The 16,804-nt window shown below is 38.8% G+C and overlaps 3 protein-coding genes across 3 annotated transcripts in view; 1 reads left to right on the top strand and 2 right to left on the bottom strand.

The window, feature by feature from the left end:
• Positions 1 to 6,803, bottom strand: part of LOC144633291 (uncharacterized) — a 29,123-nt gene extending 22,320 nt beyond the window's left edge. Inside the window, exon 1 of the mRNA XM_078492147.1 lies at positions 6,636 to 6,803. The gene's annotated coding sequence lies outside the window, so the exon portion shown is untranslated. The remainder of the gene's footprint in view (positions 1 to 6,635) is intronic.
• Positions 229 to 16,804, bottom strand: part of LOC144633294 (uncharacterized) — a 34,389-nt gene continuing 17,813 nt past the window's right edge. The window contains exons 3-5 of the mRNA XM_078492154.1: positions 2,271 to 2,544; positions 1,099 to 1,229; positions 229 to 663 (exon numbers count right to left, since the gene is read on the bottom strand). Coding sequence (XP_078348280.1) covers positions 454 to 663; positions 1,099 to 1,229; positions 2,271 to 2,544 — 615 coding nt within the window. The 3' untranslated portion in view covers positions 229 to 453. The remainder of the gene's footprint in view (positions 664 to 1,098; positions 1,230 to 2,270; positions 2,545 to 16,804) is intronic.
• Positions 8,596 to 14,945, top strand: LOC144633280 (peroxidasin-like). Its single transcript, XM_078492128.1, has 6 exons — positions 8,596 to 8,746; positions 11,160 to 11,302; positions 12,190 to 12,516; positions 13,624 to 13,905; positions 14,008 to 14,301; positions 14,656 to 14,945. Exons 2-6 carry the CDS (start codon positions 11,191 to 11,193, stop codon positions 14,841 to 14,843), a joined length of 1,203 nt encoding a protein of 400 aa, XP_078348254.1. The 5' UTR covers positions 8,596 to 8,746; positions 11,160 to 11,190; the 3' UTR covers positions 14,844 to 14,945.

The following is a 16,804-nucleotide window of genomic DNA, read 5'->3' as shown; positions in this document are numbered from 1 at the left end:
CAAGCCAAAATAGCTTTGGTGAGACCAAACAACGATAAAGGTACGATTAGGTATTTATCTTACCCAAATTCGGCCAAACCCCAAGCGATATCAGGTCTGTGACTTCATATCGGAGAAAATTAGGAAAGTAGCCAACTGAGGGCTTCCAACTGGCTAATTGCAAATTAAGATATGGTAAAGGAACAAATAAGGAGTAGTTTTAGTTAAAGGATAATATGTACAACTGGGCAGAGTTCCACTTTTTTTTATTTTAAACAAGATTACACCACTGCATGAAACTAGCTAGAATGAAAAGGTTTATACAAATGAATTCGTCTTCATGTATTCATCTGCTATTAACTACAAGACATACACTTTTTAAGCCACTACAATTTATGTTTCAACAAAAACTTCTGGGTTATGAAAATGAGCAGTGATTTTTTTTTTCTGCTTATTTCCAGTCACTCTTTTAAATCAATTAAATTTGTTGAGGATAAAAAGAGCTTGAGGGTTTGGATAGTCGAGGTCCACGTTTTCCACCAGTGTAGTTTTGCCAGTGTTGTCGCATCCCAAATATAATTGCGGGTTGTGGTAGAATTTGTTTCTGAACATGGTGTAGCTCCAGAAGTAGAGAGGCTCAAAGACACTTTTGTCGTCAAGAGGGCCTCCTCCAGAATGAATTTTCTAAACGCAAATAGAATAGTATGATGGTGATAACGGCATTTATATAGCGCATTTCCTATACGCTCAATGTGTTTTTTTTTTTCAACACTTTTGGAGGACTTAGACCAGACTGCACTAAGCGGTTTACAGGAAATGAGGAAAATTTTGGAAATGTCCCCTGCACCGGGAACTCCATGCTCATCTTTTGCGACAAGCGCGTGGGTTCTTTAACCTCCACTACCGACTATAACAGATTGAAGATGCAGGAGACGGGGCCTAAAGTTTATCGTCCTTATTCGAAGCAAAAAATAATGGTCACTTGCCTCTTAACTTACAGAACGACAACTTAGCTTCTACAGTTCCTTTTATATGATCTTCCTCTCAACAGGAATGGCCTTTTAAATCAAATACATACGATACGCACAAAAATAAATAAACCAATCAGATTGTACTTACAGTGGCAGTAATGTCCTTTCCCAATCCATTGCCAGTGATGGCATAGGCGTCCTTCGGTGCTACTGTGTCTCTGAATGTAAGGCCCACGAAAAACGGTCTTTGTGACGTTTCGTCAATGGCCATCACAACAGCTTAAAAGTAAGGTAAAGCAAATTTAAGTGAAAAAGAGTAAAAGAAAAAAAAATGTTGATATATGCCTTTAAAAAAAAAAGGAAATAAAAGAGAAATAAATTGTAAAGCAGTGCTTAGTATGTTTGGGAAAAAAGTATGGGGGGATCATACGGATAGGTTTGAGTTGCAAATGTTCTTGCTTTGCTCGACAGAAACCCGACTAAACTACTTACCCACCGATATTGTCTTTTTCTGAAAATTTCTAACACCTGGAGGGAGCGAAAGGATTGAGGCAGGGGTGAGGGGTGGTTGTGGCTGCTCCCCCCGTCCTCCTTTACCTTTTTCTTTCCGTTTAAACGCTTGTTAACGTATACAAATGGTGCTCTCCGGGCCCGTTTACCTCTTTTTTACTTTTTCAGTATAATTTTTATTTTTTTGCTTTCCTTGAGACTCAGAAATTACCCTTTTAAACAGCTGTCAGTATGTAAAATATGATTAAATGTCCCTTGGTGTTGTCTTATATCTTCTGCTCCCAGGAAACGAAGTTGAAAATTCAACTCTTTTCAGTAATCACACCTCAGTTGCCGTTTAATATTCAGATTTTTTCAGCAAATTTTCAGAAATTAAAATGACTCAAAGATGAATGAACAGCTATTGAAATACCTAAACACTGCCGAAAGAAAATTCCCTTAACAAAGTTGACTAAAAGTTAATCTGATTAGAGGGTTGAAGTACACCAAAACGACAACAGACAAAGAAAACGTCGCTGTGCAATCTGGGAAACTCTGCATGTTTTTATATATCGTCTCCGTCTAGATACATTTTTTAGCTGTTCATGAATATGCAAATAATAAGCGTAAAAATAATGCATTTTTTAGAACGTGAAATTTGATCTAGAGTTTTCCAACTCTCTATTTGAGTGCTACTTTAATATTTCCAGGACCTAGTGCGCTTTAAACAAAATAATCAGTTTCCGCGTTTATATGAATCGATGTAAATTCTATTGCTTTTCAGTGTCAATTAAGCCTTTCTGTGAGGCAATCAAATAAAGATACACATACTGTTAAATCCTTCGCTAAAGCTTCCGCTGCAATTTACAATGTTGGTAGTAGGATCTCGCTGAATCAAACTGTCCTTCTGCCTGCTAACCGGGCTCCACAGACGATAAGTGGTATTCTTCTTGATTTGGTGAGGCCTTTGAAAGATTGGCATTCTAGGACCGATCGGCACCAGGTTATTGGTATCGAACAAAGGATACCATGGAATCACCCAGTGACAATGAGGCCAGTGAGGTTTAATCTCTGATTCAGCTTCACTAGAAAACCATCTTGCAGCCTAATTACAGAGTCAAGTAAGCAAGCAAGCAAACAAAACAAACAAACATCAATATATGAACAAATGAACCAACATAAAACATGAACAAAAACAAATAAAAAAATAAATAAAAAAAGACAAACAAAAGATAAATTAAAAGGAAAGATAAAGGTTTCATAACCAGGCTTCTTTTGCCTGTAATGGCTGTGTTTTTTTTGTTTTAAAATAAAACAGTTTATATTTCAATTACCAACACTTCTTTGTAGCATTATCACGTTGAGGTCTGATTTTTTTATGTAATGTTTAATAAATGAGCAGCAGTGTTTTATCAAGTTTAAAACAAGGGGCGCAGCCAAGTGTTTTAGACTTGATTAAACACGATCGAACTGCGAATTTATTGAACGGCTTAAAAGTCTTCTGATGTAGATCAACTCATTCTTGCACTAATATTTATTTATTTTTGGCCTAGAAAACTGGACGTAAAGTTAAGCTGTGTCTTTATCAGACATAAAGACACTCATTCAGTAAACATTTATTTCTTTTGTATTTTCTAATTACCCAGGCCCAGACTGTCGAAATTTGTTTTAGAAGATATGATCATTACAAAATGAATTACTTCCTTTTTCTGTTAGTGGGCCTGGGCATTTTTTAAGAAAAAAAAAGCAATAAATTTTCTGTTATAAAATTTGAGAAAAACCACTTTTTCTTCTGAGCTCTTCATTGTTACTGTCACCCATAAATTTCAATTACATGGTAAGCAATAATTATATCGATACAAAACGTTAACTTGGTGATTATTAATTGGATAATTGCTTTTGCATCACATACATATATATGTTTCCCCGCGACTCTATTCCTTTATTTCAGCAACATCAGTGACCAGCTCAGGACTCTTATAAAAAAGGAAAATGTATCAAGAGCAGGATAGAGTACGCTGACGCTTATCTTTCCACCAGAATTGATTCCTCCCGGTATTAGAATGAACACCTTGAACTAATATCACTACTGTTCAGATATTGAAAATATCAGAAACAAAAGCAAGCTGTACCTCTTTTACCGGTTTAGATATCAAGGCTCGGATATTTATATGATCCTCAACCCTTTCGTCATTTTGAAGTTCCACGTAGTCATTGAATTCGTCATCATCAGCTGGAACTTGACATGTGCTGGGGCGATATCGCTTGATAACACATCGGAGAACACTTGTAGGAAAACATGGCGTAATCCCTGAACGTCTCCACCTTTTTGATAGGAAACGAAGCGTTTCGTTTCGTCATAGGTCACGTGGACTTTAACCATATTTGGCATTTCTGGAGATCTGAAAATTCATAGGTATATAAATTATTGAATAGATCACCGACGCCATTTTCAAGTATTTAATGTCCCTTTTAACTTTGTTTGGTATTGTTATGTGTCGTGTTTGTTTGTTTTTTTTTTTGGTTGGTTGTTTGTTTGTAATGTAATTTATTTACCAACGAAACACAGAAGAACTTAGGAGCTCGTTAGGACGTGTACGTGCATCGAAGATCGAATTGGAAATTGGAGTGTTGGTTTTTGTGGAGGGAGAAAAATTGGAGCACCCAGAGAAAAACCCTCAGAGCAAGTCGAGAACCGATAACAATCTCGAAACCGGGCCACATTAGTGGAAGCTGCTTCCCTTTAGTTTGTAGTTTGTCTTTTACGTTTCTCTGTCTGTCTGTCTGTCTGTCTGTCTGTCTGCATGTCTGTCTGTCTGTCTGTCTGTCTGTCTGTCTGTCCGTCTGTCTGTCAACTTCTGTCCTTTTGTCTGTTTGCTTACATGGGATGCCGTGGATTTAAGCATTTTCTCTCTCACCCGTGTAAGAGCCTGTCCATGAAAGGAAGCATCACCACCTCTTAGCGGTCTTTAGATATCTACAGTGAATACATAGGAAACAGTTAAATAAAATCAGCGGGCTCTGCGGGCTATCACTTTGAACATCTTCTACCACCTCGACCTCTCTAGCCCCTTTCCTTCGCGATTAGAAATATCTTATTTTTGCCCCAGTATTTTGTCAGACTAACATGCCAACTTATCGGTGCCCATTTATGCTCCCGAGTGGCGAGAATAAGCGCATGATCGCGGCCAGGGATCGAACCCGGACCGCTCCAGTCGGCGTCCGAAACACTCACAAAAAGGACACTGAGTCTCCCAAAGACATTTTTGTTTGACTGCACTGGCGTTACCAGCAGTATAATAGAGCCAATAACCCGTTGCTAAGTAGCCAGCTAACACAGTCGCCTCGCATCGCTCCGGACCGGTTTTTGCGTTTCTTTAATTTTTAAAATTACTTTTTCTGGGTTTCGTTTCTCGTACGTGAAGTTTTTTTTTTTTAATATATATCTGGAAATTAACACAGATGGCGCTTTTGATAATAATTAAATTTGTTAAGGATCATTAAGTAGACCAAAAATTTGTATTGCAAGCAGAGGTCAACTTTCGGTGGCTGGACACTCCACCTCCCTTTTAAATGATGATAAAATGCCGCGTTTTTGGTTTTAGGGAGACTTCATCATTGATTCTAGCGGGAGGGAAGTGGAGTTAATCTTATATTCTTTCCGTCCAAGATTGTAGGCAGGGTAAATCAGGGAGGAATTGTAAATTATCTAGTCCACTGGAGTGCATGTTGCAATGTATTCATAGGTCTGTTATCCAGCATGTAGTCTCCATCGCAAGCCATTATTTGGGATGTCACGCAGTTGGGGGGAGCGTTGTGTGACATCCCAAATACTGGCTGCGAAGGAGACTAGTTATCAGTCACAACTCTGGAGTACCGGCTGCGGCTTCCGTTTTGGCAAGATTTCCGACTTGATAGATGTTCTGTCCAAGGGTTGTTAATTTTGTTGCTTATATATAACAAAAACTAAGTGCGACATGGCCTATTCCTCTTTAGTTTATTGCAACAAACAACTATCTCATTGCTACTGCGGATGCTAGGTCGTCCTGCCGAGAGTGTGAATACAGAGAACGGAATAGAGGGGAGACGCTGAAAAATATTCGCTGTTACCACAACTTTATATGTCTCATTGCCAGATTAAATTGATTAGTCCATTAATAACACGACACCAAGACAACTTTCCGAATCTCATAGAAACACCGGTAAGAAGAATAAATAGCGAACACTTGAAAGGGGGGTGAATACGAGTGTACTTTAAAAGATTTTTTTATGACAAATAGAAAATGCGAGTGTGCTGACTGTCAACGTTTCTCTTTGCTACCACTCGAAGGGATTAAAATTTTGCAACTGCTTCGAGTGTTTTCGTTTTATTTTTGGTAAATGGGAATTTCTAATAAGTCAGCTCATGACGCTGGTGCCGAAGATGTTGAAAAACCAGAACAACTGTTTACGCTTACACCTCGACCACCACGTCGTTCTCGTTTTATTTGTTACCGGCTTTCAACTGAATATAACATTGAATTTATATTGAAATATTGAATATTTGATAGTACGAAATAGCATTCCCTCAAAGTATTTAAAAGAAAGCAAAACAAAAAACGCACATTATTCGCATTCATGAAATTTTGACAGACTTAAAACATATTCCTAAATTAGTTTTAGGAACAGAGCAAATATTATTAAAATTTCATCCCCTTGGAACCATGCACGGTCACCCATCCCCCCATTTACTACGTTCGCAGCTAGCTTAGTGATATATACTGCGGAAAAAAATTAAATTGTCTATTTTACCAGAGTTCTTTTCCGATACAGCGCGAAGCACACGCGCGGGCGACTTGAGTGATCGAGTCACGCTCGTACAGTGGTGTAACACAGCAACACATGAGGCAAGGGACTCACTCCCGCGACTAACTTGTGCACTACATCGCTTAATGAACCGTACAACATGCCGTGTCCAAACTTGAATACAAAAATTGTATTCATCATCATCGCCGATATTTCAGCACCCCATTCAGGCCTTCCTTAACCACTAGAAATCGAAATCGCGTGTAGCCTATTTTGAACGCGAAGTCGCACAATCTATGGGCGTTGGCGCTCAAATAACTAGATAATTGCACGAAGAGATCGATCAGTCTCCATCACCTTAAATACATGTCCATCTAAACAATTCGAATATAATCGCAGCATTTAACTTACTGTGCTGGTGAAGATTTCAACCAAAAGGACGTTCGGACAATCTGGTGTAGGAGATCATTCGACTTCGCCGCGCCTTGTGAAGTCCGAGGTTCGTTGGCAGGAATGAGGAAAATAATGTTGACCCGTAATTATTGACCCGTTATTAGTTGCGTGATAGAATTTGTGGCACGAAAATTTTTATCTGCACAGCTGTATAATGATGCAGCTTTTTTTTTTCCTCCAGGGACGGATTTCTTTCTTTTTTTTTTTGGGGGGGGGGGGGGATGCAGAGCGTGCGACTCCCCTCCTCAAGATGACCTGCAGCTTTCGTATTTGCTTTTAAAATTTGTTTACGTCAGCAGTCAGTTTCCCCATTCCTAAGTGGTCCACCCCCTCCCAAGAAAAATCCTAGTAATGAAACAAAGAAATATAAGAAAAAAAAAAAACAACCTTGCCACCGCAAATGAAACAACCAGTGATTAATTGCTTCATTTGCCAAGTTGTTGTTTGTTTCGTTACTCGGCATCGACAACGTGGAATAAGCCTCTTTACTCATGCTCAATTATGCAATTAGCAAGCCAATCAGTAACATCGGGAAGCTTAACTTAACTTGAAAGTTTCAAGTTATGGGGTTTTAAAAAATCTGTTTTGTAGCAAAGAAGTCAGAAGGGGGAAATCATTAATTATGCACGATACTTTCAACAAATTCAATATTTTCCCTTCCCAGCAGCATATTGCTAATTGTGTAATATAATGTCAACAGTCAGCAGCTGATTTGCTGGAATTACCCATAGACTAACGACTTCCTGTTTCCCGCCCTTCTAAGCTGAATTTTCAATTTGGGTGCAGCGATGAGTTTGTAAACAGGAACTTTTATCGACGACTAGGACGTATTTTCAAAAGCTAATGTTTTCCGCCTCTCGGCAGCTGTGTTATGCACTTACTACTCAAGAATGTTTTTTATAAGCTCTAATCTATTCACTAATTTGTGTAGCAAAATGTTGCAATACACCCTTTGGTAACAAACTCCGCATATCATTCGTTGAATTATTGTCATGAAATTAAAGGGAACTTGGAAGCTGATCCCTTGACTGCTTCAATCATCAACTACAGGAACATTTAGGAAGTTTTGCAATATACATTATTGCAATTCACTGTTGTTCACTAAAATCGGTGGTTAATAGTTCCTTATGCATTACTTAATCGGGATTGTTCTCGGTCCAACCCATAAATGTTATTGTCTGTTTCTTCTGAAGTGGTTTATAAGTAGGCTGATAATAAAGAAATATGTAAGAGCAAACGTGGGAGAATTAACTAGAAACACGCAACAAGTAATTATGAACATAAAAATATGGCAGTATTAATTGAAGTTAGGCGCATTGTTTAACTTCACATGAATTTGTTGACCTTTTTTCCTTTTAAAGATATTTGAATTAAACCAACTCACAGCCATAATCAATTAACCACTTTGTTTTTATCTCATTGTTTCTTTATGCAGATAAGCCGTTTTGCCCTGAAGCCAACAAAAAACCGCCAGCGTGTCTGAGTAAGACTGACCTTCTCCAAAATAAATAATTTCTCTTTCAGTTTTATAATCTGATATGTGATTACATGAACAATAACAGTCATAACATTTTACTACCTATCTTGGTACACACATGCATGCATCTTGGTTTTTAGAATGAAAAGACAGCTACTGTTCTTCGCGTGTTCAGTGGCATTTATTAAAGGTAACCCTCGCATAATTTAGGTCAGTCTTGCATATTTCGGTCCAAAGTCAAATTATAAGTAGTTGCGGCATGTAAAGTATGATAGTAATCATTCCGCGTTATATAATCTTGCAAAAGTTGGATATGACTATGAGGGACATTAGACCACGGAAAAGCCGATAACCTGTCTGTTATGTATACCATATATGGGAGGTACAGAACAACAAAAAAACAAGGAACTTGTCCGACCAAATGACGTATTTACTGTTTACACATTTTGGCAGTTGAAATAAATTCAGTCATGCTTCGAAGCGCGTTTAATCAATTTAATGGAAAGCTGAGCTATACTATCAGTTTTCTCTTCGCAAAATCTCCATTAGTTTTCGTTGAGTTGAGATACAGTGATACAGAGCTAAATGCCAGGTAAGCTAAGTTTTCTTTCTAGATGTGACTGCAACCTGTCTTCAATATGTACATACACGTTTTGAGCGCTTAAACGAAGGATTTCAAATCATTTCGTTCTGTTTGGCAGAATACATAGGCCGGTGAAAATGATGTGTCGTGCATATTGCTTTTTTACGAAGTAGCCATAAGGCTGATGTTAACAACTGATAAGTTACTCCTAGAACCAACAGCAATGTAAAAGTTGTCGAAAGTTGTCAAAAGTTGAATGCAGGAACTCACGCGTTTGTCGGACCGGAATTGCTAAGCAGCTAACTTAGCTCGTCACGCCACAAGATAGCAACTGAAGGCTGGCTTTTCCACTAACCGCTTCTAAAAGATACTGCATGACGAAAGGCCGATCTCTTCGATCGCTTTTCGCGATGGAGTAAAAGCTTGATTCGCTTGGATTAAACTAAGAACAAAGTTATGTCCGCTAAAGTGCTACGATCGCATTGTAGTTTGCCGACGCAACGAAACTAATCGATTACGACAGTGATAAGTATACCAACGAAATTAAAGATACGATTTTCTCGTTTGTGCGTAGTGTTTCAGTGAAACGTATTATATACTATTACACAGAAAGGTTTTGCTTAAAAGAAAATAGACGACGACATCTTCAATTCTGTAGTTTCCGGTTAATCGTTTTGACAGTATAATTAATGTTAGTCAGCAACGCATGTCATTATTGTCTACTAGTCACTGATCTTGACAACAGCATTTCTATAATGATAGCTATAATTAACAAACCCACATCCGCGGCATACAAGTAGCTCAAAGTGATACTTTTGGTAGTAACATTTGAATCCTATAAGCTATTTTATTTTGTATTAAGAACTACTTCCTCAACAGAGTTTATTGTGAATATATAATGAACACACACGAAAAATATGCTTTAGTTAAACGCGCGACTGGTCACGCTCACAAAACCGTTATTGACATAAAAAAGGTAGGTCCGCGGTGCGTACATGCAAAAGGTTTGTGAAAAGCCACACGTTATAAAATCGAATGATGCACAAATGAGAGAAATTAAAAATAATCGAACTCCGAGTAATACCAATTTAAATCACTGGCGTAATGCACACGATAAGCAATATGCTGTTAGGAAAAATTCAAACTAATATTAGAAGGTCCACATTTTGCATGGTAATTTGTATCGTCAAATCGATTGGCTGTAATTCCTGCAACCAGCTATAGGGTAAAATTATCGGCTTAGATTTTAGTTTTTCAATCAGCCGTGAATCGATGCCTTGAATTGCCAGTAACATATAATGGCTCCTGTTCAAAGCTATATGCGGACCTGAGAAAATCAGTTACCTTTCATGTAAAAAAAAAATTCAAACTCAGTGGAGAGAGAAATATAATTGTCGTTAACATAACATACTAGCCATATAAATGAACTAAGCTAAATAAATTTAATTAACTTGCAACATTGTTCTCTACATGGCCAACTGATAAGCGAAGGACGTTAACTTTTATATCCATAAGTGCAACTATTTTGTGTGACAAGAAAAAGTACGAGACTTTAAATTCTGCTTTGATTGAATCCGAGCACAATAAAAATGCACAAAAAATTATGGTTCCGACTATTTATGAAAAATCTCGTTACACGCCGTGGCAAAGTTTTGAACAAGTTATCAGCCATGTCCAAATTTGCCGAAATTCTTAGTTACGATTTTGAAACATGTTGTAATTTTTCAAACCGACCCTGAAATTCTTTTTGATGTTCTTTTGCAAAATAAGTTAACAAGAAACACTCTATACGGTGTAAAAGATGACTAAATTTCAAACACTTCCTTTTTATTTATTAGGGGTTCAGTGTACTGCCTATTATCAATGCAATTCTCTTCTGTTTAATGTAAGCTTATAAGTAAATCAGTATTAACACTATCACCACTACTGTCATTTTAATGAAATAATTAAAAGAAGGTCAATTGAAAGTCCACGGGGCACATTAAAAATACTACCCAGTGACAGACTCAGTTTTCCCAACACCTCCTCCTCCAAAAGCAATGTTGAAATATTGGGGCTAAGTCAAATGGATGCAGATCATTATTAAATTATATTAAAAACTAGCAATGGTATATCGCAATTCCAGCGTTTTGATTGGTTAACAGGCAATGGCATATGAGCTCATATACCATTGACCACAGATATGGTAGCCGATACGCATCAACGAAAACAGCTGGGTAGCTCAAATATTGCAATTCTTTGTGCGTTTTTAATAAAACAATTATTCCACTCGCGTAGCGCCTCGTTGGCTATCTACCATCTCATATCCAACAAGCGCGAGTGGAATAATTGTTAAGTATTTCAATAGGAAGTTAGCTTTTGTTACTACATGTGCTTGGGAATTATTCAGTTCACATTATTGTGTTTTTACTTTTGACCACAGTTATCGCAGAAAAGGTTAGGCCTCCGGCTAAATGTTCTACATGAAGCTTTCCCTCGCCATGCTGTTGTTTGGTTTCGTTTTGGTAATTTGCCCCGGACTATTTTTCTGCAACCCCTGTGTAACCTCAGATCAAGTTATTCACAGTAAGTAATTATTTTAACGCAATCTAATATCTGAGGAAGTTAAGCTCAGGTTGGTCTTTGTCTGCGGGTACCTGAACTTCCTCATCGAAACACAGTCTTTGTCTGCCATAACATATCCCTTGTCCATTTGGTGAATGTTCCTGGAATGTGAAATAACACGAATTTGCGAATTTCTTTTAGGAAAACCAAAAACCAAAGAATTAATTATGTCAAAAAGACAATATTTGACCAAACCTACATGTAATTAATAGGTTGCCATGGCGATGCCCAAACTCATAGACACACAGTTGACATATCAAAACTTACGCTAGCGCGATGAATGAACAGCTACTCGAAGTTTTATAAACAAACAGTAAATCCCCTTTTTAAGCGAAAAAAATCGCAGAAGGGGGTGGGGGGGGGGGGGGGGGGGTAGCATCCTTCTCCTTGTACGTCCAAAGGTTTCATATGGAAGAAAATTGGTTGTGAAGCCCGACAAAGGATCAAACTGAGATGCTCAAAACAAGATTTATGCCGAAAGGTGCATTATCTTCTGTTTTGCGCTCAGGCACAACACTTAAGCGTAAATTTGTTGTGGTTAGGTAGAGTGCCCAAAAAAGCTGTGTTTTGTGTACGGGCAAGGCCAGAAAAGTGACAAAAAAACATTGCCCAATTTCATTTGTCCCTGGCCTCTATTACTATGCGTATCTATGTTACTGATCAAGATCTTCATTACCGCCAAATATCTGTCACTCGACTTATCGCTTATGGACTTGTGGAAGTGCAGATTTGTATGTATGAAACATGTACAGTGGCCGACCGATTACTTTAGATTGCATGTTGTGGAAAGCAAAACTCTCCTTGATCACAAAGATTGCATAATAATCATTTCTCATTCTCATTTGCAGATCCTAAGGCACCTTCACTAGAGGTACGCACCCTCTCCGATTACAACAATGCGTTTCTTGTTGGTCACAACTTTAGTGTGGTCTGCACTAGTAATTCTTCCAAAGAATATGAATTTGAGAGGGAAGATGCCCAGCCGAACTGGATTGGCATGTTTTATGACACTGGTATTCAAAAAGCATGCAGTTTAAAAGGTGACTTGAGAGAGGACACGATGACATGCACTATGGTAATCTCTAATGCAACTATTGAGAGCTCTGGCAATTACAGCTGCATGGCACAAAACGAAATGATGTGTACAATCATTACAACCTTGGTCGTCGTTGAAGGTATTGGGTTGATTGTTTTATTGTTAATATGTTTTGTTGTCAAATCTCCTTGGATATTCACGGGCTTTTTAGAAAGAGTATATACGAGATGGCATTTAATTCACCGGGCACTTATATTCTTGTTGTCTGTCTGTTTTAAAGCATAGCAGGCGCAATAAAAAAACGCAGCTATTGTATTATCTTTAATTTATGCAGTACTGTAGAATTAAATCAGACTGTTACACCACTTCATTGATAACGGATCATTGATAAGGTACAAGGCTGGTTTTCAATAGCAAAACATTATGAAAGGTAAAAGTCAGCTTGGATATTGGCTAGCGTCTTACAGAGAAAGTCTACGAGCTTTTCAGTCCGCATCACTGAAAAAATAATCTTTAAAGCTGCATATACCTTGTGGTGTGTCAAAAAGTAACCCTATTTTACAATAATAAACAATGGAAAATGTAAATGAAGACTGAGATGGAGACTGTACGGACAGTAACTTAAGTTTCACGCACAAGGCGACCATCAGACTGTGCCGTTAAAGGCAGTCGAAAGAAAATTTAAATAACATTCATGGAGGGTGGTTTGAGCGATCCTGTTCTGATTGGCTGCATAAAACTTGTTTTTGTGTTCGTGCAGTCTCAATCATTTTATTAAAGTAGGTTCCCTCTTTGGCTGACTGGCCCAAGAGGGAACGCTCGAGATTTTCCTGGTCTATAAAGCCACAGGACGTATTGTAACTACTCCCTAAACAAAAGATGCTAGAAGCTCCCTTTCATTATTTTGTCAGGTTTTCCTAGCAGATTACCGGTACCCACTTATATTGGTTGCTAGAAAGATGCACTATGAGAGTAGAGTATTGCTCCCTAACCGCCACCCCACTCCACACCCAAAGGCGTTATGACCCGGCCGCCGTGAACCCAGGTCGCTCGTTCAAGAGTCCAAGGTGGGCAACCACGTATTCCATTTAGTAATAGGGGGTCTGATAAATACACGAAGTTACTTCGAGGAAAAATGTTTCATCAATCATCGAATACAATCATGAAGACATAAAGACACCACAATGATAATTTTAATTCTTTCACGATGCTCAGTTCTAAACCATTTGAAATTTTGTGTTTTTAGAACCCTCCCCACCGAAAATTACAATTTATCCAATGGAAAGAAAGATGATGGTCCCTTCCGGAAGTTATTTTAACTTAAGCTGTGAAGCATCAGGGGTCCCACCGCCAAAAATAACGTGGTTTAAGGATGGAAGCCAAATCATGTCGAATTCCTCGATTGAAGACGTCAGGGGTAGCTCAGTTATGACCATTATGTCAGTCAGACCAGAAAACCGAGGACATTATTGGTGTGAGGCAAACAACACCGAAGGATGGGTACAATCCTCTGCAGTAGTTTTAAAAGGTATTTACAAAAGTTGCTAATCACCAAATGAAGTGTAGGATTTAAGCGGAATGATTTTAATTTGATTTCTTATCTCGATAACTTATCTTTTTGTGACCGCAGTTCTGTGGAAGCCATATTTTGTATCTCATCCTGAAAATGTCTCAATCTACGAGGACGAGAACGTTACTTTATCCTGTTCTGCAGCCGGTTTTCCAACACCAGTAATTGGTTGGTTGAAAGACAATATGTCGATCCGCGGCTTCTCCTCGGTTGGCGGAAACTCATCTTTGCATTTACATTTTGTAAAAAGGGAAATTGCTAATGGCAAGTACAGTTGCGCCGCAAGGAACTCTTTGGGAAAAACGTTTTCTTTAGAAGGGATAGTGACAGTCCTATCTCGACAGAAAACACGAGGTAATACCATTAAACTAATTTAGACACTAAGATTTCATCCTGACAATAAATTAGTATCCACTTGCAAATCCAACTGAAATGAAAACAGATCGCCGTTGATTTCTTCAAATGCCAGAAGAAGGGTATTCAAACTGCCTAAAAAGTCACTTTTCAGAACTCTTTAAGCTCAGATCATCCCCGTAAAAACATTAATCAAACACGTTTTAGTTGTTCCCAACTGACTATTTTATACAAATCCACAATTGTTCGTTGGATACATGTAGCATACCTCCTTCACTTGTTCACCAAAGAAGACGTTTGCCACATCTACGCAACGAGTGTTACAAAACTGCTTTCCATATATTTTTGTTTCAGAAAACATAAAGGACAAAACTGCGACCTTCAATCCTGTTTGGATATGGCTTGGTGTTGTTGTAGCAATACTGCTTTTGTCGACGGCACTGGTGTTCGTAAGAAAGTTTTGGCGTGCGAGGCATCACAATGTCCACAATTCCTATGTCTCACAGAGCGAAGAGGTTGTGACTGGTTATACAAGGTTTTAAATTTAAATGACCATTTTTAGAAGGGCAACTCAACGTGGAACATTGTTAGTTTTTCGGTACGAACATGGTACAGTCAACCATCTTGAATAAAGAAAGAAGCCCCTTAAATCTTTAAGACATGCTCTTAGGGATTTATTGTATTAAAAAAACACTGAAGTAGATTTGTTTGCATTTTTAAATGCAGTTTTTTAATTAAAAATATTTCTAAGTTTTAATCTAGAATATTGTAAATAGTATTTTATATATATTTTTTTTAACTTTCTAGTATTATTTCCTTTATTTTTTTATTTTAGTTTAACATAGAGGGTCACAAGCTTACAAGTGTTGTACAATAAATAAAGAGCTAACTAACATGTTCAGCTACCAAAACTCAATCGCCTCTGTTACGCCGGTAAACTTGGTGTTTATCGGTTCCAAAACGCAGCAAAACGGATAAAGAACTTAGACAACTCTTGACTCGTTCGTGGTTTATTTCAACTCCTTTTTCTCTTCGCTTTTTACAAAGATTTCAATGTCACGTGATAACCGCATGGTCACCAAATATGGAAAACCTGGCTCGCCGGAACCGGAAATAACAAATAAATTTATATGGGGGGTCATTTTCTACTTGTCACACACTCCCCCGCTAAAATGATGTCCTCCTGGACATTTTACCTTGAACATGAATATCTCAATCTTAAATGAACAAAAGCACAATGCTATTGTCATATAGGGTGATCAGGCCTAATATGATACAACATGCAAGTCCATTCCTTATCTTAACTCTATTTCAGTCCAAGGTCCTTCAAGATAACTGTGTATCTTCTTCGCAATTTACTATCATGGTGATAGATAAACGAGTGCTATTTTTTTTTTTTTACTAATATTACAATGGCAATCACAATAGTTCCGAGAGTTCATAGTTCAACACGATGTATTCATCTGTGGTGGAATCCAGCAGTTCATCATGTAGTGTGGGTATATTGGGACGACCCACTGCTGAGGCTGCAGCCAGTACAATGGTGGCGGTGTATAGACACTACTTGGGGCTTGGATGCTCGATACATAGGATGGGTAGAGCGATGGAGTTCCAAGGGAGTCATAGTTGAGTAGAACAGGAGGGTGGCGATTTCGTACTGGTCTTCCTAGCTGTATTTCAGGCTGTTCTGCGACCGGTAAGTCAGGAGGTGGTGGGTGGTCAGCCTCCAGGGGTACGTTACCCTGCTCAGCTTCTATCTCCATCCCATTACCTGCTACAGGTATCTCACTGCAATCAGCCTCTTCATTGGCTACAACTGGTTGGTCCGCCGGCATATCCTGTTCAGACGCTCCATCGTACGTTATCTCCAAGAGTAGACCATCCCGACTGTCACTGTCACTCTCGCTTCCATCATCGTCCACCTCAAGCCGTTGTGCATTGTTCCGGGTTGCGGGTCTCCTTGCCTGTCTGTGGCGATGGACTGTAGGTGCAGTATCCACCGGAATATCGGGCAGGAGGAACTCACAGGGATGCAGTAAGTTTCGATGGAGAACTCTGGATCTTCCAGAAGGTTTTTCTGGTCGTACCTCAAATACTGGCATGTCACCCTTTTGTTCGACCACTGTATGTATGTCATCTTCCCAGTAGGAACGAAGTTTACCTGGTCCGCCACGCTCAGACAAGTTCCGCACAAGTACGCGGTCTCCAGGGCGCAACTGGGTGAAACGAACTTTCTTGTCATAGTGTTTTTTTCCAGCAGCGGCAGACTTCTCGCTGTTTCTCATCGCAATTGCGTATGCCTGTTGCATTGCAGTTCTCCAACTCTCTACAAATTGAGTGTGAGTTTGTTTGGGTGATCCTGGTGCAGTTCCAAACATGAGATCTACCGACAACCTAGGCGTGCGACCGAATAACAGGAAGAAGGGCGAGAAACCAGTTGCATCATTGCGAGTACAATTGTAAGCATGCACCACTTTGTTGAGCGAGTCCTTCCATCTCGTCT

Source organism: Oculina patagonica, chromosome 12 (assembly GCF_052425735.1).
Source record: "Oculina patagonica isolate OP01 chromosome 12, crgOcupat, whole genome shotgun sequence".
Lineage (NCBI taxonomy): Eukaryota > Metazoa > Cnidaria > Anthozoa > Scleractinia > Oculinidae > Oculina > Oculina patagonica.
The sequence above is the reverse complement of the archived record's forward strand: the minus strand, read 5'-3'. Positions and strand labels throughout refer to the sequence as shown.